This window comes from Rhinatrema bivittatum, chromosome 2, assembly GCF_901001135.1.
Source record: "Rhinatrema bivittatum chromosome 2, aRhiBiv1.1, whole genome shotgun sequence".
Taxonomy (NCBI): Eukaryota; Metazoa; Chordata; class Amphibia; order Gymnophiona; family Rhinatrematidae; genus Rhinatrema; species Rhinatrema bivittatum.
In genome coordinates this window covers 664,552,193-664,579,426 of record NC_042616.1, presented here as the reverse complement: position 1 = coordinate 664,579,426, position 27,234 = coordinate 664,552,193, and the positions used below count along the sequence as shown (strand labels likewise).

Below are 27,234 nucleotides of genomic sequence, written 5' to 3'. Positions count from 1 at the left end.
TAGCAGTGGCTATTTTCTAAGTCAACTCAATTAATAGCAGGTAATGGACTTCTCCAAGAACTTATCCAATTCTTTTTTAAACACAGCTATACTAACCACACTAACCACATCCTCTGGCAACAAATTCCAGAGTTTAATTGTGCGTTGAGTGAAAAATAACTTTCTCCGATTAGTTTTAAATGTGCCACACGCTAACTTCATGGAGTGCCCCCTAGTCTTTCTATTATCCGAAAGAGTAAATAACTGATTCATATCTACCCGTTCTAGACCTCTCATGATTTTAAACACCTCTATCATATCCCCCCCTCAGCCGTCTCTTCTCCAAGCTGAAAAGTCCTAACCTCTTTAGCCTTTCCTCATAGGGAAGCTGTTCCATTCCCCTTAACATTTTGGTTGCCCTTCTCTGTACCTTCTCCATCGCAATTATATCTTTTTTGAGATGCGGCGACCAGAATTGTACACAGTATTCAAGGTGCGGTCTCACCATGGAGCGATACAGAGGCATTATGACATTTTCCGTTTTATTCACCATTCCCTTTCTAATAATTCCCAACATTCTGTTTGCTTTTTTGAGTGCCACAGCACACTGAACCGACGATTTCAATGTGTTATGACACCTAGATCTCTTTCTTGGGTTGTAGCACCTAATATGGAACCCAACATTGTGTAATTATAGCATGGGTTATTTTTCCCTATATGCATCACCTTGCACTTATCCACATTAAATTTCATCTGCCATTTGGATGCCCAATTTTCCAGTCTCACAAGGTCTTCCTGCAATTTATCACAATCTGCTTGTGATTTAACCACTCTGAACAATTTTGTGTCATCTACAAATTTGATTATCTCACTCGTCGTATTTCTTTCCAGATCATTTATAAATATATTGAAAAGTAAGGGTCCCAATACAGATCCCTGAGGCACTCCACTGTCTACTCCCTTCCACTGAGAAAATTATCCATTTAATCCTACTCTGTTTTCTGTCTTTTAGCCAGTTTGCAATCCACGAAAGGACATCGCCACCTATCCCATGACTTTTTACTTTTCCTAGAAGCCTCTCATGAGGAACTTTGTCAAACGCCTTCTGAAAATCACAAGTATTATATCGCTGGCACTTGACCCCGGTTAAACTACATAATATGTTTCCCACCATAACAGACAAGTATTGGAGGAACTGTGGGCAGGAAGGATCTTATATACATATTTGGTGGTGTTGTCCAAAGGTACTTTCCTTCTCGGAAAAGATTCGAGGGTGGCTGACTAATTTAGTAGGGGAAGAGGTGCCAATGAATCCCCAGCAGGTTCTGTTAAGCCAAGCCGATCCAAACCTTTGCACGCAGGTATATATAGCCGCTAGATGTGAGTTGGCGAATGCTTGGAAGCAACCTGACCCACCCTCTTTACCGGTAGTGATCCACAGACTCCATACACATTATCGTATGGCATATCTGACTGCAATGAGACAGGATAGATTGCATGTATTTCATGCAGTATGGCAACCCTTGAGCAAGTGGTTACAAAGAGGGGAGTAGCTGGCTTGTTACGGCGGTTACTACCCCAAACTAAATAAGTAGCTGGCTTGTTACGGCGGTTACTACCCCAAACCAAATAAGCCTGATGCGTCACCTTCAATGCATATACAGCATAGTTCTCTGCTTCAACGGCAGGGGAGAAGAAAAAAGGGTTCGCACTCACAAAGCGGGGAGTAGCTGGCTTGTTACGGCGGTTACTACCCCAAACCAAATGTGTCTGATACTTCACTTTCGATGCATATCCAGCATAGCTCCCTGCTTCAACAGCAGGGGAGAAGAAAAACAACCAATAAGGACTGTATAACATAGTCGGGGTAAAACAAATAAGCATGGGTGTAGCTTGCTTATTGCGACGGTTACTACCCCTAACTAATCAAGCTAGATATTTCAATGGTGGGGGTGGAAGGGAAATAGAACCAAGAGCTAAGAGAAACAGATAAGTATGAGAGAAAAAAATGTGTGAAGCTTGCTGGGCAGACTGGATGGGCCGTTTGGTCTTCTTCTGCCGTCATTTCTATGTTTCTATGTTTCTATGTTTCAAGCTCAGGGTTCACCAGGCTAAATAGAGTAACCCCTATCACTATAGGCAAGCAAACACCAGGCTTTAGGATGATTTCATAATTGATTTTCTTTATTGTCTCATGTCTAAGGGTATCTTCTGGAGAGACAGGGAGGGTGGGGATACCTGTGGTGAAATGAACATGATTATTATGTTGTTACTTGAACATGTCTATTACATAAGTATAAAATGACCTGACCACTATTGAAATTGTGCATTGTACAGATTTGGAGATCACAAGTGATACTTTGTCCATGGTCAATAAAAGTTCATATTTAAAAAAAAAAAAAAAATCTTTAGACCATTCCTCAAACTTTGCTAGATCCCTCCTTGCGTTTTCCATTCCTTCTTCGCTGTCCACACTGTGACAGATTTTGGTATCACCGGCCAAAAATCTAATCTTTCCCGACAACCCTTCCATTATGTCGCTCACAAAAGTATTGAAAATAACTGGTCCAAGGACTGATCCCTGAGGCACACTGCAAGTATCAACCCCCCTCCTCAGAGAAAACTCCATTTACTGCTACCCTAATCACAAACATGCTATCCCCACACTTAGTCTCATAAAAATGAATTAATGTCTAGGGCACTCTGACCCCCATTGAGTTACTTGCCAGTCAGACATGGGTATTCATTTGTTTTCATCTCATGTAAATGATTATAGTCTGTCAAGTAACTGTCAGCTTTTGCTTCTGTAAAGTTTTGGGTTTTCAGTTTTACCTAGCAGACTACAGTCACATTTGCAAAGAGTCAAGCTGCATAGGATTATTGTTGTCTGAGCTTATTTGGTAGTGAGCAGGGATAAGCAAGGCAGAGTAGCTGAGGCTAAGAGACAACATAAAAAAAAGATGGAGGCAGAATAGAAAGGAACAATGAAGTGGATGGGAAATAAAATATCTTAATCATAAAATAAATGTGATATACTTTGTTTTCAGAATGGCTTTTGACACTGATCACTTGATTCTTGATCAACAACAGTTTAGGTTCAGGAAATTTTTTTAATACTGAAACCCTTTTATTATGCATGAGATAAATTTGCATATAATTCAGTTTCAGGACAGGTTTGGGAATCCCTGTTTCAGACATCTTAACCATTTTTGGCACCTTGAATCATCAGATGTTGTCATGACTGTAAGATATCGGGATAGCTAGTATGATATTAAACTGGTTTAGTTCTTTTTTGACAGGTCGCAGTCAGCAAAGGCGAATTGCTCATATTACATCCTCTTGGTACCCTTTTGTGACTGGAGACCCTCAAGGCTGTTTTCTTTCAGCCACTCTGTTTAATATATATTTAGCCCCACTATGTAAAGTACTTGCTGGCTTAGGGGTAAATTGCAAAGTGTATGCAGATGTTTATCAGTTTTTCATACTTGGGTGTGCATCCTCATCTGCAACATTTAAATATAATTAATTTCCATTTGTCATCAATGAAGAGTTGGTTATATCACAACAGGCTGACATTTAAATATAGATAATACTGAAATAATCATCTTAAGTACATTCTCTTTTTGATACTTCTATATTTGAGTTTGAAGCATATGCATTATCTATTTTGTCTCAAATATGCAATCTCACGTTCATATTGAACTCAGTTTGTTCATGCATTAAGAACCTTATAAACAGGTTTCTTCAAATTACATATACATTGCCTGAAACTTCTGTTAGAGCCTAGTGATTTTCAAGCAGTGCTTCAGACTTTAATCCTCTCAGGAATTATTGGAACTCCTTTTTTATTGGCCTTCCTGCATGTACCCTTAGAGCACTTCAAATCCTTTAAAATTCAGCTGCCTACATTTGGCTGGTTTCTATATGCAAGATCATATCACTCCAATCCTCTTCTCCATTGGCTTCAAAGTTGACGTGTTGAATTACAAATTATTAAATAATACCTTTTCACTCTGGATATCTTTAATCCCACATATCATCTGAGAAAGGGAGATTCGCTGAAATCACCGGACTGGTTGGTTCTTATGATGTATGCGAGCCTCCAGGATTAGGGAACACACTGTCAGGAAGTATTGGCACAGGATCACTGGAATTTTGAGGAGTCTGTCTGGAACATCAATCAGCTGGAAGCCCGGGCAGTCCAGTTGCCATGCTTGCGGTTCAGCAGCAGGCTGCAGGATTGAGCAGTCCAAGTAATGTCGGACAATGCAACGACAGTAGCTTAAATCATTTGGCAGGGAGGAACCAAGAGCCAGCAAGTGTCTCAGGAAATAGACCAACTTACGGAATGGGCAATTTCTTATGTTAAGTGCATCTCCAGGAGATCTCGACCTCACACATTGCAGGAAAAGACAATGTAAGAGCAGACTTGCTCAGCAGGGAAAGTCTGGATCCAGGAGAATGGGTATTGTTGGTTGAGGCATTTCAGCTGATAGTGGATTGCTGGGGCTTCCATTCCTAGACCTGCTGGCAACTTCTCGCAATGCGAAGGTTCCTCGATTCTTCAGCCACAGGAGAGATCCAAAGTCCTTGGGTATCAAAGCTCTTGTGCAGAACTGGCCAGAGGACAAGCTGCTGTATGCCTTTCCTCCATGGCCCATGGTGGGCAGAATAGGTCAGAGGGTTTAAGGCCATAGGGGGGTGGTGCTTTTGGTGGTACTGGATTGGTCCAGGAGACCATGGTGTGCTGATCTGCAAAGATTCCCGGTAGACTCCCTCTTCATCTTTCAGCACATAGGAATCTGTTGCAGCAGGAGCCTGTCTTTCACGAAGATCTAACTCAGTTTTTTCTTATGGTGTGGCCTTTGTTGAAGCGCGGATATTCTGCGGTGATTGCCACCTTGCTACAAGCATGAACATTCTTCACTTCCTTAGCCTATGTACAGGTTTGGTGAATGTTTGAGGCTTGGTGTGAGGATCGAGGAGTGCTTCCTTGTTCAGTTAGGATCACGCTCATTTTGGAATTTTTGCAGGATGGGTTGAATAAAGGGTGTTGGCCCTTAATTCCTTGAATGTACAGTTAGTAGCTCTTGCCTGTTTCAGGGCTCAGGTGAATGGTGAATCCTTTTTTCATCCTAAAGAGGCCTGTTTCTTGAGAGGGGTGAAACATCTTCGTCCTCCCTTGCAGTTACCAGTGCCCTTGAGGATTCTGAATCTGCTTTTGGACTTTTTGGCAGGTCCTACGTTTCGACTGATGCGCTCCCTTTCCTTGCGCTTACTAGTGGCGATATGTTCTATGCATTGATTTTCCAAGCTGCGGGCCTTGTCTTGTCAGGAACCGCTCCTTCAGGTGACTCCAGGGGTGATTCAACTGTGTACTGTTCCTTCTTTCTTGCCTAAAGTGGTCTTAGATTTTCATTTTAATCAGTCCGTTTCCTTGTCTCTGGATAAGGAAAGAGATGCGGAGGAATATTGCCTGTTGTGCCCCTTGGATGTCGAGAAACATGTCCTGAGGTATCTGGAGGCTTCAAAACCTTTCCGAAAGACGGATCGCCTTTTGTCCTTCATGGTGGAGGTAAACAGGATGAGCCGGTTTCACGTGCTACAATAGCTTGCTGGATTAAGAAGGTGGTCACGGCAGCATATGTGGCCCCATATGTTGCCTACTCAGGTTGGGGCTCATTCCACTAGGGCTCAGGCAGTGTCATGGGTGGAGGTTAGATTGTTGTCTCCCGTCAACATTTGCCGAGCTGCGATGTGGTCCTCCTTACACACCTTTTCCAGGTATTATCTGGATGTGCAGGCCCAGGAGGATGCAGCCTTTGCATGGGCAGTTTTGACTGGACCACAGGCACCACCCTATTTATGTAGCATTTTTTATATACCAAGGTATAGCAGAGTTGCCTTCACTCCGGTTTACATACAGAACAACGTGTTACATAGAACGATGTTTGAAATTTAAAAATATCAAAAATTAACAATAATGAACAGACATAACAAGGAGAATGAGAATAACAGGATAACACAGAGTGGAAACCCTGAGTAGGTGAACATAGATCTCTGGGAACCTTGAAAACAGAGGACATCTGCATCTTGAAACAGGGAGATTGATTGAAGGAGATATTGAAAGATATCAGGCTATGTTAATATACTATAAGTTCATTGAGTGCAGACTTTAAAAGATTGGCTGAGTAGCCAGGATTTTAGGTCTTTTTTGAAGGATTTTAAGTTTTCTTGATTGGTGAGGAAATGAGGTAGTGAATTCCAAAGTTTTGGGCCAATAATGGAAAGGGCTCTGTTCCTGGTGGAGGATAATTTGGCCTGTGGGAGTGAGGGAATCACTAGTTGATTGTGGAATAGCTTTGGTACATCCCACCAATCCTGAACCCATCTGTCTATGTGCTAGGAAACGAGAAATTACTACTTACCTGATAATTTCACTTTCCTTAATATAGACAAATGGGTTCAGCTTCCCGCCCTTGGCTACCATATATTTGTGTAGTCCTGGGTGACTTCGTGTTCCAGGGGTTACTGGTAAGTGGTACTCCAGGCCCTAGTCTATTGTTAATGTATTTCTTGTTTGAGTTTAATGTTTCATGTTGGCTGAGTATTGAAATGATTATCTGTTTTTAATCAAGTTTTTGTTAGTTTTGTTGCAAGAGAATGCTGGCAGGCTGTTGTCGCTGCAGGGGTATATATACTCTGATGTCAGTTTTCTGTCTCCATCTGCTAGTAGAGGTGCATAACCCATCTGACCTGAACCCATGTGTCTTTATTAAGGAAAGTGAAATTATCAGGTAAGTAGTAATTTCTCATTTTATTCCCTGGCATTTGAGGACTTACTTCATATGCCTTTTCTGATTTCTTCCGTGTGGAAGTAGCAAAATGGGCATACTCCTTGACCTGTTGGCACTAATGAGCAAGACTTTTTAACTTCAAATACATATAGTTTGCAATTCTGAATATCCTGTGTTGCCTGCAGTGTGCAAGATGTTTTTAGCCTGCATACTTGTAGACATTTCTCAAAGGGAAACCATCCATATTCTTCCCTTTTGAAAATTATCATCCATGAAATATGCATGCTAAACTGCTTGCATAGCTTGCACCTGATATTTGTGTGGGCAGTCTAGTGGAGGAAAAATAATGCACACTTTCTCAGACTGAAACAGTGACAAGTATGTCTTTTTAACCCAGCTAAAGTATGCCCACCAAGGAAATCTGTATGTACTTGTAACCATGCAAAAAAGGGTAATTTTGAGGTAATCTAATCTACCTGGATAAATGGTTTTGAAAATTGCCCTCATATTGGAGCAATTTTGATATTTAAGATTAGAATGCTCTTGAGGGGGTTTGATCTGAGTGAGGCCCGATAGTGTATGGGATTGAAACATAGAAGATCCAAGTTGTATATACAGAGGAAAATCTGTGTGTTGGGTTGATGAGAATAATGATATTCATCATTGATGGTTTTGCACAATTTGTGATTCATTTTAACTTATTTGCTATGTACATTCATTATGTGTGTGTATCTATTTTAAAGAGTGGGGTGTTTTGATTGTTGGGCCGTGTGATTGGTGGTATATATGAGGGATTGGATGAATGAGACATTTGAGGACTTTAGATAATGTTTAAAATTATTTTAAAATTACTATACATAGCGTATTTTGTATATGCTATATACCACGTGATTGTTATAAATTAAAATTTGTACAAAAATGTAATATTGATACTGCATGTTTTGATATTATAATTCCTTTAATTATTATTTCTATGTTCATATATTGAGAGAGATAATTTACACCTTCTGAGTGTTTTAACAGTAATACTCACCAGGTGAAGAGCTCATGGGTCTTCCTCCGAAATCCCAAACTTTCCTTTGGCTTCCTAGTTGTCTAAATGCTGAGAATACCTTCCAGGTGTTTCAGCACTTTTTTTGCATCCCCTGAGGACCAATCCTGATCCTTATGGGTGGAGCCATACAGCAGGCTATCTGAAATTAGCTCTTAGAATCAGCCTCTGGCTCTAGGCACAAGACAGCCCCGAACTAAGCAGACCCTGCTTCAAGACCAGGAACAATACCTTTTTCCTTGACAATGCATCATCCTGTCTTCGATCAGATTCACAAGACTAGTTTTTCACACACACACAAATGAAGCTGAAGAATGTGCCAGACATCTTTTAAGAGCTTCTGATGATGTATTTGAGAGTACATCAAGATCTTCTCCCATAGCCATAGAATCCAAAAGACTAGCTTGGCTAAAAGCATCGTCTGTGAGAGGTTGTTTATTTATCCACATTAAATTGGTGGATGCCACTTGTATAGGCAATAAGTGATCAAAAGGTTAAGGAAACAGCTTATCTGCTAAAAGACCAAACTTCGGTATACAAAAATACAAAAATCCATGCTCCAAACACATTCAACAGGTACGTCAGAGCACTGATTTTATCAGTACACACTGTTATATAAAAATCATCAGTTGTGTTTGTTTAAATTGTTCCTGTTTGGAAGATGTACACTTTCTACAATTAGAAAAAATAAAAAAATTGTGGAGCAACTTGCTGTTAAAAATTATGGTGGGAAAGGTAATGAGGTAAAATGCATCAATCCAAAGTAATTGTACTTTAGAGGTCAAAAACATAAATACACAAAAACATAAATAACAGTGAAAAAGAATGTTTAAATACTATATTCCAAAAACATATCCCACAACGCAACACCACATCAACTAATAAAGCTCTGCTCGCCATCCCATCAGTAACAACTACTTGTCTCACTACAATTAGAGAAAGAGCAGCTTCAATAGCCGGACCTCGCCTATGGAACTCTTTACCTGAAAACCTAAGGTTACAAATGACACGAAATTATTCAAAAAACAACTTAAAACATGGCTATTTCAACAAACCTACAAAGAAGGCATCGGTTAACAAAATCCTCAACAACCCTACACGTCAAGATGATAAACCTCTGCACCAAAAAATTCAGACAAATGTATATTACCATTGTCGAACAGTAACCAATAGTTACCTTGCCAGTTAGTAAAGTTAAATATGACCATCCCACCATCAGTAAAACGAAATATCACCATGTTACCATCAGTAAAGTTATATGTTAATGTTAGTAAAGTTAAATGTTAATAAAGTTTATCTGTTTTAATTGTTATAACATGCATTGTAAGAAGTTGTTACATTTGTAAACTGGAGTGAAGGCTTGCACCAAACTTCGGTATACAAAAATACACAAATAAATAAAATAAATAAGAAGGTGGTGGTTTACAAAGCTGATTGAAAGGTCATCGACATTTGGATTTTCTTTCAAGAAAGAGATGATCAGCCAATTCACATTCACTTTTTCTGATGGCTTGGAAGTTGAGCAGCTTTCCTAAAGGAAAAAATGCTAATCCCACAGAGTATTGAAAAGGTTAACTAACGTTTAAAAAAAAAAAAAGCTTTACACAGCCACTTTTATAATAAGAACATAAGATATGCCATCTTGGGTCAGACCAAGGGTCCATCAAGTCCAGTAATCTGTCTCCAATAGTGGCCAATCCAAGTCAGAAGTACGTGGCAAGAACTCATCCATTAAATAGATCCCATGCTACTAATGCCGGCAACAAGTAGGTTTGTTCCCTATTGATTAATAGGCAGTTTATGACTTCTCCAGGAACTTACTCAAACCTTTTTTAAACCAGCTACACTAGCTGCCTTAACCACATCCTCTGGCAATGAATTATAGAGCTTAATTGTTCATTGAATGAAAAATAATTTTTCTGATTTGTTTTGCTAACTTCATGGAGTGCCCCTAGTCCTTGTATTATCCAAAAGAGTAAATAACTGTTTCCACATTAACTGTTCCAAGTCCTTTCAAGGTTTTGTAGACCTCTGTCATATCCCCCCCTCCCCCCCTCAGTTGTCTTTTCTCTATCATTTGGAGAAAATTTGCTTTCAGGTGTTGGCTGGGAATATTTTTGCCTTCTTGAAATCTATTGTATGCCTTTGTCTTTTTGTACTTTGGAACTGATTTCATATATGTTTTTATTGTGAACCACCTGGATAAATCCAGGCAGTATATTAAATCCAATAAATAATATTTTGGTTTGGTGGTCTTGGCAAAGGCCTAAAATAAGGTATGTTAAGGATACGTGTGTAGTACTGTTGGCATAGAAAGGTCTACTGAAGGGAGGAAATTATTTTCCTACCAAAATGATATAAAGGTATTAAGGGCAACTGAATAATTGTCATTTTAGCAGTCTTTTAGCAAGTTTGAGTTTTAATCTAAATTTTCATAGACTAACGAAGCTACTTGTACTGTTGCCTTCAGTTTCCTTATTTTTCACAAATCAAAATCGTTTTTATAGTGGCAGTCTGTTCAGTGTGAGAGGAGTCAGCAAGCTGCCGGCCCTGTAATCCTCTTCTTTCTTTTTTCATTTCCTTAGTGATAGTGTTTTTAAGGAAAGTTCAAAGTTTGATTCCTAAGGTGAATTCAGCATTTGATTTGACCCAGAAAACTACTTATTCAATATTTGGTTATGATTAAATACCATCCCCTTAAAAGCAAAAAAGACATTTTGCTTGTGTCAGGGAAAGTGATAAACGTTTCACATTTTTCTTTCTCTTTCAAGTTCCTTTTGTGTTTCCTGTTCTAAGGAGTAATTGACTTGATCAGAGATTATTACTTTTAGTAGTAATCATATTGGCGGGTGAGCATCAAAGGATATAGTTTTGTAAGAGTTCTGCAAGCTGTATTTAACTCAAGTGGAGCTTTTCTATATGGCATAGACTGACAGAGATAACAAGGAGTTTCTCTTATTGCTAATTCTCTTTCTGTTAGTCTTGTGCCTATCTAGACCAAGCTCTCCCTGGTAAAGGTAAGTGTATAAGATGGAGTGGACGGTATAAGTAATGTGTTTCTGCTCATTTTCAAACTTTGCGGTGTTCTGCAGTATTCTTATAGCTACAGTATTGAGAAATGCTCAGAATGAGGGAGGCGGAGCAGCAAAAGGGAAGATGGGAGGAAGGAGGCATCCTAGGAATTCTTTCTGAGACTAGTGTTGGTCTGCTCAGCCAGCAGGGAGTGCTGTTTCCTTAAGGGCCCCAAAATACCAATGCAGCAAGAGACTAACAATATTAGCAAGTAAGAGAAATTCCTTTTGATATAGCTGTTGAAAAAAAATTAAGGCAATGCTTTTGAAAACTAATTCTGTTTTCCAGTAGCAAAAATGCTTACATCTCTGGATGTGTACTGTCACTTAACTCATGTAAAAAGAATGTTCACAAATTCTTGCCTGCTTCTCTTCAAGCGAGATATGCTTCATACGACTCCAAGTGATAATCTGTGAAGATGGTGATAGGTTTTGCCTCTTTTGGGAAAGATTTTCTAAATAGAGGGTGGAGGGGGCATAGGGCGTAGAGCACTGGATGTTAGGTGGTTATTGAGATTACTGTTTAATGTTATATGCCATTAGAAACTCAAAAAATAGTCTTTAAAAAAAAAAAAGGAATGAATGTTCACAAATGAAGCAAGGTGGAGAAAACTTTTTCCAAAACTTACCATCAGTCCTATATTATTGGGCCACTTTTATGATGTCTCTCGTTAAGTCTGCATGCTGCATTTCTGAAGGCCGTCCTATAGGTAGTTTGAAAATGTGTGTGCATTGTACTTTTACTGTTTGTAAATGTTCTTTCTCCTGGCTTCTGCTTACAGTGTTGAGGCAGGGGCTGGCATTCAGTCCTGTCTACCGCTTTTCTTTGTCCGATGGTACTATAGTTGCTGCCCAAACGAAGAGCAAGCTCATCCGCTCTCAGACTACTAAGGAACCTCAGCTTGTAATATCATTACATATGCTTCAAAGGTAATTATTCATGTCTGTTTGAAAAGTGACTTTCTTGTGCATTAAATCGGAGATACAAGAATATATCTCTTCAGTTCTTGCTTTGATTTAATAATAAAATGAACTTATACATGTGGGTGAATTGGACTTTGCCAATTAGTTTGAGGGTGGTGAGAATATATTTTTGGGGCTATTCCAAACATTTTTTTAGTTGAGTACTACCCTCATATTTGCTTTTGAGATAGTTGTTCTTTTGGATCTTTTTGGGCACCTTCCAGAGTCCAAATTTATTTTGCACCAGTCAAACCCATAGCCCATTTTCAAAGTTACAAATTAATTTAAAATGTGTTGGGGGTTTGTTTTTTTTTTAATTCAGACATTTTAGGTAATTCAAAACAAGCTAAGAATTTGGAAAGCAGTTCAATTAGTCAAAGAAAGTAAGTCTTTTGGCCAGGTGGTACTCTTCTACTGTTTTGTATTTCTTTCTTAATTGGAACCAGTCCCTAGTGGGGGACTGTGGTTCCATACGCTTTCATTTTCAGCTACTTTTGTTATCTGCCTGGGCAGCTTGTCTGGTAAAATGGCAGATTGCAAATATTGTCAATAAATAAATAAAATGTTGATAAATTTACTGCTGGTCTGTCTTTCAATTTTAGGGATTTGATGAATCTCAGTTTGAGTTCTTGATCTTTATTTTTTGTATGTATTCTCTCTGACAGAAATTTCCAGTTACAAAGGTCACTGGCAAGGTTTAACCATGTCAGAATGTCACTTTTAAGATGAGTGTTGAATTTTTTTCACCCTGGATTGGGCTTTAACCCTGGCATTGTTTTTAAAATGGCTCAGTCTGTAAGCCTGATATTAATGCCACACCTATAGATAAAAAAAATTATTAAAGACTCGTGGAGTTGCAGTTTGTCAGCAGTAAGAACCGATGCTAAATTCATTAATACTTTGCCTTAGCAGTGTTCTATAGCAGTGTTTCTCGACCTTTTGTATGCCAAAGACCGGCTTGCTGCCATCCTTAAATTACATGGACTGGCTGATGAGCAGGGCTGAGGGGGCTCCTCCCTTGAAAATCATTAAAAAGTTGGGAAGGAAGTCGGTGTGGAAGATGTCTTCCTTTCTCTAACCTATTACTTTTCAATCTCATGGGTCAGCCATCCTGCAGGTAGTCCACATCATTTTAAGAAGGTAGCTAGCCAATTTTAAAAAATATTTATAAAAATGAATGAAGCGCACTTCCCTACCCACCCACCAGTATTCTCTTAAAAACTGAAAACAAACCCTTCCTGTTAAGATTGCCTCCTGGCTCCATATGTCTAACAAGGTTCAAGGTTTACCTTAAAGCATGCAGTGACTTGTACTCTTACATTTTTAGGGAATACAATATGGAAATCAGAACTAAAACTCCCTGCATGCAAAAGGATAAATCCTGCACTGGATCAACTCTATTGGGGCAAATATGCAACCAGTTGGACACCAGTATTCTTTAAAAAAAAAAAAAAATTGCTCTCTCACTTCTCTTCCTTTTTCCAACCTTTTCCCAACCTTCTGCTCACACCCTTTCCTTTCCTTAAGGTTACAAGATTTTTGATGGGCAAATCAGGTACACTTGCCAATCTAGGGTGTGGAGAAGTCCCCTTTGAGTTCTGTGACTGAAGAACTGAGGTGGAGTTACAGCAAAGGATCAGTTCCATTCAGCTCACGGTGACAATATCACACAAGTTTTAACAACAAACTATCAGTGCTGTTTTCCAACACCTAAGCCTTCTTTAAGTTTCCCTATAACAAAATGTTAGTGACCTAATTTAACCCTTCTGGGATATGTCATGCACACAAGGTAAATAGACACCGGGATGAACCAAATCAGTAAATTCAGCATTTTAAGAACAAAAATTCTGTCTGTGGAATGTACATATAGACCATAATATGTTTCTACTGGTTAATTTATGTTCTCTTTCAGAAACTAAAGCTGTTTTCCCACCTTTGGTGTCTCACATTTTATATTCTGCACTGGTTTCTTCTTTACTCAGTCATTATTCTAAGAACATAAGAAATTGCCATGCTGGGTCAGACCAAGGGTCCATCAAGCCCAGCATCCTGTTTCCAACAGAGGCCAAACCAGGCCACAAGAACCTGGCAATTACCCTACTTCTCTGCTGTCTTTGTTCTCTTTCCTTTTTATTATCCGTTTCAGTGCTCGCTCTTCTTGCTTTGTCTCTTCAGTGAATGCTTCATTCCTTTCCCGCTCTTCTTCTGACTCTTTCCCTTGCTCTATCACTCTCCCCCCCCCCCCTCCCTACTTTTTCTCTTTCCTTTCCACCTGTTCATCTTGATCTCTGTTTATCCCATCGGGGCATGAAGCTGCAGAAGGGGAACTAAGAAGGAACTCCTAAGGGAATTGAAGGGAATGTGAGGGAGGGAGAATCAAACAGGAGAAGGAGAGTGAGGGGAGGGAGCTTTGGTTAGGGGAAAGGAGAGCAAGATGGATCACATATGCAGGGGAGAGTGTCAAGTTAAAGATGGTAGCATGCAGTACCAGGACTAGCTTACCAATTTCCCCTTTCACACCTCCCTCAGCCTTCCTATTCTTCTCACCTCTTACTCATTCACTAGCCCCTCCCATGCCCCATTTTTCACTCTTTCAGCAGCCCTTCCCCGTTCTTCATCCCCCATCATATCTTACCAGCATAATCACATCCCCGTCTCTCACTCTTCACTCATAGCCCCCACTCCGCACCCTTATCCTTGATTATCTGCTCTGTCATCCTCACTTATACCTCCAACCCAATCCTTCAGTCCCAAGTGTTCCCCTCCCACTAATCATCTGCCCCTGAGCCCCACTTTCCCATGTCCCTATTGTTTCCATCATCCCCAAGTCCCCACTATGCCCCCATCAACTGAGTCCCCGAGTCCCCACTCTTCCTCCCAGCAACTTAGTCTCTCCTTTCTGTTTCCCTTCTTGAGTTCCCACTCTGCCTGCCTTCAGCTCCCTCTTGACTGAGTCCTCACTTTCTGCTTAACCGCAGCCCTCCCTGTCTCCACTTTCTAACTGCCTCCCCCATGCCCCTCCAGCTTGATTGAAAGCTGCTTACTATTCCTATCTACTTTCTGGGCCTCTTTAACTTTCATCTCCTTCCCCAGCCCAGCCATCACGAGTGTGTGGCCAGTGGCAGAGTGCTTCAGTCTAATCTGTTCCTTCTCCCACTCTTCTCTCTCCTGTGTTGATGTGACCAGCACAGAAGGGGGAGAGGAGCAGGAGGATGGCATCCCACCAACTGGCCCCCCCCCCATGCTTGCTGCTTTCATCTTTGGCCTGAAATCGGAGCACAGACTGACAGTGTCCTGCATTCTTTAAGATTCTGTAGCTTTCTCTCTAATTAGTCAGTGGCCAACTTTAAAAAAAAAAAAAAAAAAGTCTGTGGGAGAAGAATGATGGACTCTCTTTGGATGAGTAACTGACTGAGGTGGGGCGGGAAGGGGGGAGAGCAATGATTTTTTTTTTTTTTTTTAAATTATTTTCAGCTTCTCTATCCTGGAGTCACCACTGCTTCACGGACCAGCACAGATGCAGCCATGAGACTGTGTAAAGTCTGTGGACCAGCGAATGAGAAGCACTGGGCTAGACTATTTAGACATGGCTGCTTTCCAGTTCCAGTTGACTGCATAAACTATGCTGTTTTCATTGTCAGAATTTAAAAAACAAATGCTCAAGCTGGTTATACTGCTTGTTTTTATTTAAAATGTACCAAATATTATTGAAAACATGATTTGAAACCTAATTTAGAAAAACAAAAGATTTCTGATAAATATGAAAAATGTATGCATTAGTGTTAAGTTTTTGTTTTTTCTGGTGCAAATTGAAAACTAAGGGGTCTGTTTTAAAAGCACATGGACGCGCTGATTTTATAACATGCCTGTGCATTTTTAAAATCCGATGGCTGTGCAGGCAGCACGCACGGGTGGGGGGGATTTGCGGTAAATACACATGGCAACACAATTGGGCCTTCCCCAGTTCCCTCCCAGTCTGCTCCAATTAAGGAGTAGACTGGATGGAAACTTCCCTATCCCCCACCTAACTTTCCTCCCTCTTCCCTTCTCCTCCCCGACCCCTAAACCTAACCTAACTAACCCAAATTCTTTATTTCAGTACTTACTGCTCCTCTGGGGCAGAAGTAATATGCTTGTGCGTGCAAGCCCTGGCCACACACGTAAATCCCAGTATTTGCATGCACAGACCTTTGAAAATGTACTTTTAAGATTTTTTGGGACTAAAGAGTGGTGATGGAGATAGATTACAAAATGCAAAGAGTCCAGGATTGCAAATTCAATTCTCTCAAAATACCTTAAGAAAAGAATAGCATGGGGTAAATGAATGATAAGATATAAACCAAATGGTCCATTCAGTTTGCACAATAGATATTCATCCAATTTAGATGTATGTCCATGCTTATTCTCTTATGCAACCCAACACCAACTTGCTAGCCTACCCCCCTCTTAATTCCTTTCTCACCACTGTCCCAAGCATGCCTAAAATCTGACAAAGTGATGCTGGACCTCCAACTCTTCTGCTAGTAGACCATTTCAGGCCTAGAAATCTAGCTCTGAAAAAAAAAATGCATTATTGGGAGAGAGACTATGGTAATCATAAGAAGAGGAGAAATCCTACAGTGGGAGGTCAGTTTTACTGTGCATCTGTGTAGGACTAAAAGTTTTTAACAATTGTTTGTTGCCCTGTATGTTTGTTTTGATTAGATTGCAAGCTGTATTGAGCAGAGAATCTCTTGTGTGGTGTTTGTATAGCGCTACGCACATCAGATAGCACTATAGAAATATTTAGGAGGAGGAGTAATAAAAGTCATGATCCCTTTTTCCCATTATTTATTGTATTTCTAGATCTACTTAAAGCAGTTTACAAAAACTAATCTAGAGCTTAAAACAAAAATGGAGCATCTGCAAACATTAAAATACATTCTTACAAAAATACAATCTATAAATCAGAAATATAATCAACCACAATTTGTATAAAATATCTGGGAAATTTAACACCTATGTGAGGGCAGGGTATGTCTGGCCATTTTAGTCCATTGTGGTGCTGTGTGTTAAGTGCTTCTCTGGGCTTTTCTGTGGCAAACATGGATTCCATCCATTTTATTTTTATGCTTTGGTATATTTTATGGGTGGGCCAAAGAATGAGTATCAGAAGGAAGGTCCGAAAGGAGCAGTCTGTCCTGGCTCAGGCCGTTCTCAGAAGGGCACGCAGGCAGCGATACTTCACCTGAAGACAACACAGATGTGTTTACTGGAGACTAATATGGTGCGGATATATAGACTAAGTTTCAGGGCAATTTTTCAGTCTATGAGGAAATCAAGGATGATATTGATTCTCCAACCAAGTGTGGACATACCATTCCAGGCTTGGGCAAGCTTCTCGCTACATTGCATTTTCTTGCCACTGGCTTTTTCCAGAATACAGTGGCTGTAGTGGCCGGTATTTCAAGGCATTTCAGCCAGGTACTGAGGGCTAAGTACCCATAGTAGCTTAGAGCAGCAGAAAATGAAGCGCACTTCGTTTGATATAACAGACATGCCGAATGTAATGGGTGCTATCAGTTGCACCCATGTCACTTTCACTTTCACCCCCCTCTTTTAGAACAGGCTCTACATCATTGGTCCAGGATTTCCCAGACATGTATGGGAATCTCTGGCCCTCGGAGGCAAGGCTTATGATGCCCCTGGAGCATTCTTGGAAATCTCTGGACCAAGGAGGCACGCAACCTATGGTGCCCATGACCCACTTGGCCACTCACCGGAAAAAAAAAAATGATGCAAGAAACATATTTAGATTGTTTATTTCACTTCAAAACTAATTATAGAGGTAAAAAATTTAAGATTGAATTCAAAGCAATTGCTTAAAATTCAAGGTTGCATATTCAGCAAGAGTCCAGTAACCTTTCAAGAGCCACGCTGCCAGCCTGGGAAACCGAGCATATGAAAGGTAACACATGCAGCGAAAGACCATAAATGCAATCAAATACATAAACTGAAGATAGCCTGGTAAAGCAGACAAAGCATCCAAATTTTGTCTGATACACCGTTTTAGCAAAATGGTGGCAATGAGCAAGCAGGAACAGAACCACTATTTCTGTAGGCTGCATGATCGCTGATGATGAAGATGCATCCACCTGTAAAAAGAAGGAAAAAGAAAGTGAGAAATATAAATCAGAAGCCTAGAGTACCTGGTAATGTCGCTGTGTAAATACTCATGGGAGGAGAGGAATTGAATGTCTGGGACAGACCCAATGATAGCAGAGATGAAGTGTCCAACTGGAGAAAGCATCCGCGTAGAGACGAGGCGTCCAAGTGGGAGAAGTATCTGTGCTGGAAAGAAGAACAGAAGTGCAACCACCATTTCCACATACTGCAGCAACAAATGGCAATTATGCACCCATGTGTAAAAGAAAGGGAAAAGAGAAAAAAAGTGAGAAAAATAAGTATGAAGCTGTCCAGCGCCCATTGGGAAACCAGCAAGACTTGAGCTGTGGATTGCTGAAGTGTAAATACTCACGGAAAGAGATGAGACTAGTGTCTATGGCAATCCTACGATGGCTGAGATGAGTGGAAGAAACATCTGCACCGGCAGGTAAAGCAGGAGCATAGCCACCATTTCTGCATACTGCAGGAGATGAGTGACAATAAAGTACCATAGGAAAATAAAGCCTCTCCCACCATGCAGTCCTAAGAAGACAATGCACTGGAGTTCAGAGACCATCACTGGTGGGCCAGTGTGGCAGAAGACTGTGGTTGTGTTGCTATTCCCATGGGAGGTGGTTCTTGAGGCTGTCGTTGATGGTCCAGCATGGCAACAGACTGTTGATGTATTCCTGTTTGCACCCAGGAATACAGACTGAAGAGTGGCTGGCACATAGCTGTCACAGAATAGAACAGAGAGAGAGAGAGAGTCATTACTGGTCCAGCATGATAGTTGACTGCGGGAGAGTCATTGGTCCCTCATGAGGCTTCTAAGAAAACTAAAAAGTCATGGGATAGGAGGTGATGTCCTTTCATGGATTACAAACTGGTTAAAAGACAGGAAACAGAGAGTAGGATTAAATGGTCAATTTTCTCAGTGGAAAAGGGTAAACAGTGGAGTGCCTCAGGGATCTGTACTTGGACCGGTGCTTTTCAATATATTTATAAATGATCTGGAAAGGAATACGACAAGTGAGGTTATCAAATTCGTGGATGATACAAAATTATTCAGAGTAGTTAAATCACAAGTGGATTGTGATACATTACAGGAGGACCTTGCGAGACTGGAAGATTAGGCATCCAAATAGCAGATGAAATTTAATGTGGACAAGTGCAAGGTGTTGCATATAGGGAAAAATAACCCTTACTGTAGTTACACGATGTTAGGTTCCATATTAGGAGCTACCACCCAGGAAAAGATCTAGGCATCACAGTGGATAATACTTTGAAATCATCAGCTCAGTGTGCTACAGCAGTCATAAAAGCAAACAATGTTAGGAATTATTAGGAAGGGAAAATGTCATAATGCCTTTGTATCACTCCATGGTGAGACCACACCTTGAATACTGTGTACAGTTCTGGTCGCCGCATCTCAAAATAGATATAGTTGCAATGGAGAAGATACAGAGAAGGACAACCAAAATGATAAAGGGGATGGAACAGCTCCCCTTTGAGGAAAGGCTGAAGAGGTTAGGGCTGTTCAGCTTGGAGAAGAGATGGCTGAGGTCTTTAAAATCATGAGAGGTCTTGAATGAGTAGATGTGAATCAGTTATTTACACTTTCGGATAATTGAAGGACTAGGGGGCACGCCATGAAGTTAGCAAGTAGCACATTTAAGACTAATCAGAGAAAATTCTTTTTCACTCAATGCACAATTAAGCTCTGGAATTTGTTGCTAGAAGATGTGGTTAGTGCAGTTAGTGTAGCTGGGTTTAAAAAAGGTTTGGATAAGTTTTTGGAGAAGTCCATTAACTGCTATTAATCAAGTTGACTTAGGTTATGGCCTCTGCTATTACTGGCATCAGTAGCATGGGATCTTCTTGGTGTTTGAGTATTTGTCAGGTTCTGTGGCCTCGTTTGGCTTCTGTTGGAAACAGGATGCTGGGCTTGATGGACCCTTGGTCTGACCCAGCATGGCAATTTCTTATGTTCTTATGGTATGGGTTTGGGATGGGTCCAGTTAGAGTCATCAGAGTTACAGCATAGGGTCAGGTTCAAAAACTGGAACAGTTCAACATGGTGGAAACTTGCCTCGAGGATATGACCTTTGTCATTGGTTGCCACTTCTTGGGTCTATTTTGGTGGCTAATGTGTTCAGTAGTTTGAGATGAAGAGCTTGTTTCCTGGGAGAACATGAGCCTGATCTCATAGATAAGGATTATGTTCATTTCCCATATGGATGAGTCGAGTCTTCAGCTGATATCAACATTGGCTGCGGCATTGTTCTCCCTTTCAGACTGTCTGGACTATCTCTGTTTCCATCGCATCTCCTTCCGCATTCACTCCTATTTTATTGCCATCCCGCCATCAATACTGGCTTTCAGTTCCTGCCTTGCAAGCTGTTCTACCGTGACCTGTTCTGACATTGGGTCAACACCGAAGAGTGGTGTTTCTTTCTATTGTTGGGAGAATGTTGTGATTTCGAGCTCTACCACTGACCATAGTGGCACCTGTAGAAACACCCATGCTGGAGCCTGGTGTTGTTAGAGCATCCAGGATATCTAACATGGATGTGTCTGGCCATGTGATGTGGAGCTTAACTGTCTGTCCTCACCGGAGGTGGTGGATCCAGAGTTAACTGGTTCTCTGGTGGCAGGCCCTTTTGTGGCCATCAACCGACAGTCACCTGGCAAAAGAAGAGAAGAAAAAACATATCTGAGCCAACTATTATTACATCCTTCTTTCATCCCCCCCCCCCCCCCCACAGCCTTTTCACCCTGAAGATACATTCTCTGCCTTACTCACCTGTTCCTTCTGCACCCTCTGTAACTGTGTGGCCAATAAGGACATCAGTAAAGTAGTCCTTTTTAAGAGTCTCCCGGGCCTGCTCCTCCATTGGAGTAAACTGCACATCACATGGTGGGCCTCCTCCCATCTGGTACTTGGATCTCTCTATCTGTGCCACCTTGGCCTTGACAGCTGCCCTAGTGTCCCACCATCGATGCTTCAGATGGTCCATCTTTTGGTTAGACCCTCACAGACTGCAGATGTCCTTGGCAATGCTGTCCCAAATGTTTCTCTTAATCTTTGAGGATGTCATCTGCCTGAAGATTGGTCTGTGCTTCTTGTAGACCCGTTGCATCAGAAGATCCTCCGTGAAGCGCACATCTTGTTAACACCGCTTCTCCTCCAGCTGCTGGATCCTGCCTGCTCATTGCTCTCTGATGATGCCTAGATTGGGTCCCTACCTATCTGAATGTGACTTTTAGCACCAGTTCCCCTCCACCTGCCTTCTTTTCTCCCCCCTCCCAACTGTCCCTGCTAGCTCACTCATGCTCTCTTCCCACCCCATCACCCCTCCCTGACTACATGCAACCAATTTATGCAGTACACTCCTCCTATCCTCTCTGTCACCACTGGTCTGCTTATCACGCTGATCCACTCCCCCCACTTGTACCCCCTCTGTCACACTTCATTCCTTCCACAGCTACAAACATCCACTTTGCTCTTTCTGGAATCTAAACACAAAAGCAATCAGATGCATTCAAAAGATTCATTGAAGAACACAGACAAAAGACTAAAGGATGGGAAGCAGCACAAAAGACACCACTCAGCAATCACAAAGCACAACCACCACTCCTACACCAAGAAAACTTCTAATGCCTAGTCCAGAGCTCAACTAACACCATCCAGCACTGACAAAATGGCCCTGGAAGAAACTGCCTTTTATTTCTAATCATGGAGGCATGTTCAAGAAAACAGATGGACAACTGTGTGTCACTGATCACAGCACAGGTTAGCTTAGGTCACTTCTTTCAACCAATAGGGAAGTCTCCAGCATTTCTCCTACTAGCACCAATTTTTGCTACCTTTTTTACCACATTTTTCTACATATCTGTTTTAACGCTGTTTTTTGCGCACTTTGTGGGTTTACCACAGATTTTTTTAGCTCCATTTTGATTTGCATACATTAGTTTATAGCATTGAGTAGGCCTGTGGATTTTTAACGCATGTGTTACTAAAAATTGGTGCTAAAATTTAACACTGTTGTTAGCACAGGTTTTATTACATTGGCTCCAAAGTGTCTTGTTGTGGAAATCATTTGTGTTACTGTTATTGCAGTTATATCAGAAAAGAAAAATTTATTTTTTATAATGACTTGTACATCGATTGCAGTGGAAATTTCTATGGATGTGAATTGTATTACAGAACTGGTCTGTCCCTTTATGCATAAACTCCAGACTTTATGCTTGTATCCATATTGACGAACTGGTTGAATGAGGATATGAAATAATTTTAACTGAAGTTTTTTCTGGGAAGATGGCCTGTTTTGTTTTGTTTTTTAAGTTGTGCAGAAGATCCTTGGGATATGTCTTTTATAGCAAATTTAGGAGGGGGGGTACCTTGCTGTGGGGATGACTGATTTGTGGATGTCACTTTTTGGCTTGTCCCCTCTCCATACATAGGGCCTCATTTTCTAAAGTATCGCAGGCCTGCAATACTTTAGAAGATGAGGGGCGGGGGGCCGAAACGTGGGGCAGGCCTGCGATCGCTGCCGGTTTCGCACCCAATAGCACCACCATAGGAGGTGTAGCTATTGGGAGCGAAAAGGCACCTACCTTTTCGCTGTCCGTGGCGTCGGCGCAGAGTCTGCCCCGGTGACGCCCCAACTCCTCCTCTTCCGGGGCCGACTCTGCCCCCATCCCGGTATCGCACGGGATAAGGGACTTTTCGCATGCGCGCGGCTTGGAAAATGAGGCCCTTAGTTTGCTATCCCCCACCCCAAATAATTGTCTTAAAAATACTATTGCTTCCTGCCTCATGGATCTGCCTTGCTTTGTACCATTGGGCCTGCCCTCTCTTCCTTTAGTTGCAGCTTCTGCAGACCTGCCCTTTCTTGCAACTGTTGACGCCACTCGACCTAGCCCCTCTTGCAGTGCGGCTGCCAGTCCTGCATTGCCTCTCTTGCTGCTTCTTAGTGTTTCTAAGAGACTTGGGAGGAGGGGAGAGTCGTGAGGTAAATGTATTGGGAGCACTGGGAGAGCTGGAAACCTGGGAAGCAGGGGGTGGGGGCCGGAGGGAGAGGGGTGAGGTCAGAGAGAAGAGGAGGACTAGATAGAAGTAGAGGAAAAGAAAAGGGAATGCTGAAGGAAGAGGAGAGATTGGGGACTGGAGAGGATGGGGCAGGATGTGAGAGCAAGGGGGGGGGGGGGGGGGGGGGATAGGTGGAGTGCTGAAGAGGGGATAGGAGAGGGCTGATAACAGGAGGAAGTGTCTGGGCCAGAAAGAAAGAAAGAGGGAGGGGGCTGAAGGGAGAGAAGAGAGACCTGATAGTGTGGAGGCTGGATGTTATGTCTGCCAAGCCTTTTTGTAATTTTTCTTGTGTGTTGGGGGGGGGGGGGGGGGGGTTGTAGTGGGTTCTGCCATGGTATGTGGCATTTGCTTTGTAGTCTGCATTATGCAAACAAACTAGGAAAATAACAGCACTATGTCTTGTGGAAAACAATGGAAAGCTATATTTTCTTTATAATTTATGAACAAAACGGGTGCTTATGAACACCTGAGACAAATAAAACAAAATATATACAATATATCAGAATAAGCAAGAGTAAATTCCCCAACTGATAAGGTATAAGTATATACAGAGGCCTAGCAAAAGTTACCACCGTCCTGAAAAGTGCCTTCCAAAAACTTCTCAGTCGGTAATCGATCGTTTCTCTTGTAGAAGGCTGGATTGCACAGGGAATTCTGAGTCTCTGTCAAGCTGGTCGTGCTATTCTGTGTACTCCTGACAGGAATTTGTAGATTCTGCCATGTAGTGAAGTTATATACCTCTTGGATTACACCTGCTCAGAAGGGACTTCTTTGTCTTACTTTCCTGAAATATTGCCAAAATACTTACTGCATATATTCTTTGGACAATTCTAAAATGGTCAATTTTTTGTTTTGTTCATATTCCCTGTTTCTCATGAATGTTATTTGACTACTACATTAAATATTCTTTAAACTTAATATATAATCTTTAATCAAAATATCTGCATTAGTATAAATGAAGCAATCATATAATAATTCAGGTAGAAACACTACTCTTAACTCACTATAAAAGTACCTGCAAATACTATATATAATTCTATAATATACTTCTCAATAAAAATTTTTACTGAAACTAATCTGGGTATATACCAGATGTTTTTTAGCTTCAGCTTTCTGTAGATTTATGCTATGCTTGATCGATATAGCCAGTCAAGATCATGCTTTAACTCTCAATATGCTAACTAGCTCTAAGTAAGTAGTGGCCTTCTACTTTTTATTGTCTTATCGACAGTTTGTGCTCAAGGGGTGGCATGGGCTGTGTGTGAAGAAGGAGGCGAACTGTGGGATATTGTGAAGGAAGGGCTATGGGCTGTTTGTGGAGGTAGTAAGATGTACTCCCTAGCAAGTTATGTACTGACCTTGTACTTTCTGTAATAGTAAGGGGGAAGACTATAAGCAAGAAATGTTTTCTCAGTATGTTTTTCAATCAACACAAAATATGACAGCATTTTTCTCTCATAAAACACAAAATTATACACAGAATTGTACACTAATACAGGTGGGTGGGTAATTATGTTTGGGCCACTGAGCCTTTATTATTGTTTTTGTGAGGGAGTAATTGTTGGGGCTACTGAGCCTTTGTTACTCTCCCATCAGCCCCCTTCCTTTCTTCCTGCCACCATCTTCTCCCCACCATGTTGGGGTGAAGATGGAGCAGTTTGCATGGCCTGCCCAATCAGAAAAGCATTCCGCTGCCCCTGGTGCCAAGTATTGTAATATAGTACAGAATGTATATCTTCAGAGTCTGCCAAATAGGCAGAAAAAACCCAAAATTTGTGTGAGCAAGGTGCAGACACTGAATTGGGCTGGAACAGATCACTTGTATTCTTAGGCTGGATCACATACAGTAGCTTTGCTTTCTTAACAGATGACAGAAGAGAGAGAACAGTGTCTTAGTAACTCGGCAAAACATATCCTCCAACTCTGTTCACTGCAATTTCAGGACAGTATTGATACAAACTTTATCTTTCATAGAAACATAGAAAATGACTGCAGAAGAAGACCAATCGGCCCATCCAGTCTGCCCAGCAAGCTTCACACTTCTTTTTTCTCATACTTATCTGTTTCTCTTGGCTCTTAGTAACCTTAGGTTCTATTTCCCTTTCACCCCCACCACTCCTCCTAATAAACAGGAGTGTGGGGGAGAAAACTGTCTCCCTCATCTGCCCTGAATGCTGTACTGACCAGCAGAAAAGATATTTCCTCAATAAAGAATCTAAAATTTGGACATCTTGGCTTCTAATTCTCATCTTGTTGGCTCCTAGTAATGGGCCTCTGCTGAGGACTTGGAGGGCTGTTCTTGAATCCGATCACTGCTCCTTCTGCAGTGTGGGAACAACTCTCTGCCTTCTTTCAAAGCTTTTATGTTCTCCCAGGTTGGAAAATACTGTTCTCTTGATCTGAGTGTCTCTAGCATGTTCTGATTGGGTAGCACTCCTGCCTGTAATTCCTAAAGGTCGATCTATTTTCTTTTACTATTTTTTGTCTTTTTGAGTGACATCACAGCCATTCCTGATTTCAGGGTCTGAGAATCCATGACATTAAAGAAAACTTTTTTTTTTTTTTAAGTTTTTGAAACAGTTTAATGGAGGAAAACAAACACAACTCCATTTTCTGTCCAGGCTGCCGCAGGAAAAAGAGATGACAGCTTAGAGCCTGGCCATATCTGAATAGGCATTCTTGTCAACAAGCTGGAAATCTAGCCATAAGTTATAATAGACCCAGCATATAATGTAACCTGTAACCTTTTCCATTACCAACTGTTGCATAACAATTTGTGAAATTTATTTTGTCTGGTGATTAATCAGTGGCCAACACTATAAATGCATATTTGTTTGGTTTCTTTTGGAAGTTGAATCCACTCTCAGTTATTAAGCCCAATATGTTGTTTAATTATTGTATTAAGTAACACAGATCTTCTGGGGTTCTTTGTCATTACTTAAAATAAACCGTGTAATATATTTCATCGCATTGATGAAGAAACTAAATTATTTAACTTTTATTTATGATTGTCCCTTTATTACTCATTGAAAGTTTCAGGTTTATGCAGCTTATGTTTTATTCTGTTCTTTAGGAAGATTTGTAGGAAATCATCATACTTTGTCATTACTATATACATGGATTAAATAATGTAATTGTTTCCTTGATAGAAGTTTTAACTAGGATTTAGCTCTTACCCAAAGCTGCTGAAAATGTGCATATATAATCATGTTGAGAGTTGTAGATGGGTTTCATTATTTTCATTTATAGAACAGAGCTGTAAAATTCTGCAGTTAAACTGTTTTTCTGGTTTTCTCTTTTTAGTTTTGAATACAATAACTTCTTGAGCATTTCCATCCATAACTCAATGCTGATTTTTTTATTTTGTTTCCTTTTTTTTATATAGAGAGCAGAATGTGTGTGGAGTGAATCAAGATTTAACTGGACTGGCAATGGGGAAGCAATTAAATCCAATTAGATCCGGCAGCCCTGCCCATCAGGCTGTGTGCAGTGGAAACCCTGGTCAGGATACGACCATAAGTAGCAATATACATTTTGCCATAAATGGCCCAAAGGAACAAATGGGCATGCCAGCAAACAGGTTTGGTGGCTCAGGAGGAATGAACCATGTGTCAAGCATGCAGGCAGCCACTCCTCAGGGTAGTAACTATGCAGTCAAAATGAACAGCCCTTCACAGAGTAGCCCTGGTATGAATCCAGGGCAGCCAAACTCTATGCTTTCTCCAAGGCATCGTGTGAGTCCAGGAGTCGCAGGAAGTCCCCGTATCCCACCAAGTCCATTTTCTCCTGCAGGAAGCTTGCATTCACCTGTCGGAGTTTGCAGCAGCACAGGAAATAGCCATAGTTATGCTAATAGTTCCCTAAATGCACTTCAGGCTCTTAGTGAAGTTCCCTTAGGGCCAGCATTGGCTTCACCAGACCTAAAAATGAGTAATTTACAAAATTCCCCTAGTAACATGAATCCTCCAGTGTTGAGCAAAATGGGAAGCCTGGACTCTAAGGAGTGTTTTGGACTATATGGGGATCACATGGAAGGCACAGCTGGACAAACAGAAAGCAATTGCCCTTTAGGGGAACAGAAAGATAGTAATAACAGCATGGCCCAGATTGGTACTGGTGAGAGAACTGATGGACAGA

The 27,234-nt window shown here is 41.1% G+C and overlaps 1 protein-coding gene across 1 annotated transcript in view; it reads left to right on the top strand.

The window, feature by feature from the left end:
* Nucleotides 1-27,234, top strand: part of NCOA2 (nuclear receptor coactivator 2) — a 649,459-nt gene that overhangs the window by 418,845 nt on the left and 203,380 nt on the right. The window contains 2 exon segments of the mRNA XM_029591446.1: nucleotides 11,681-11,828; nucleotides 26,483-27,233. Of these exon segments, the coding sequence (XP_029447306.1) occupies nucleotides 11,681-11,828; nucleotides 26,483-27,233 (899 nt within the window).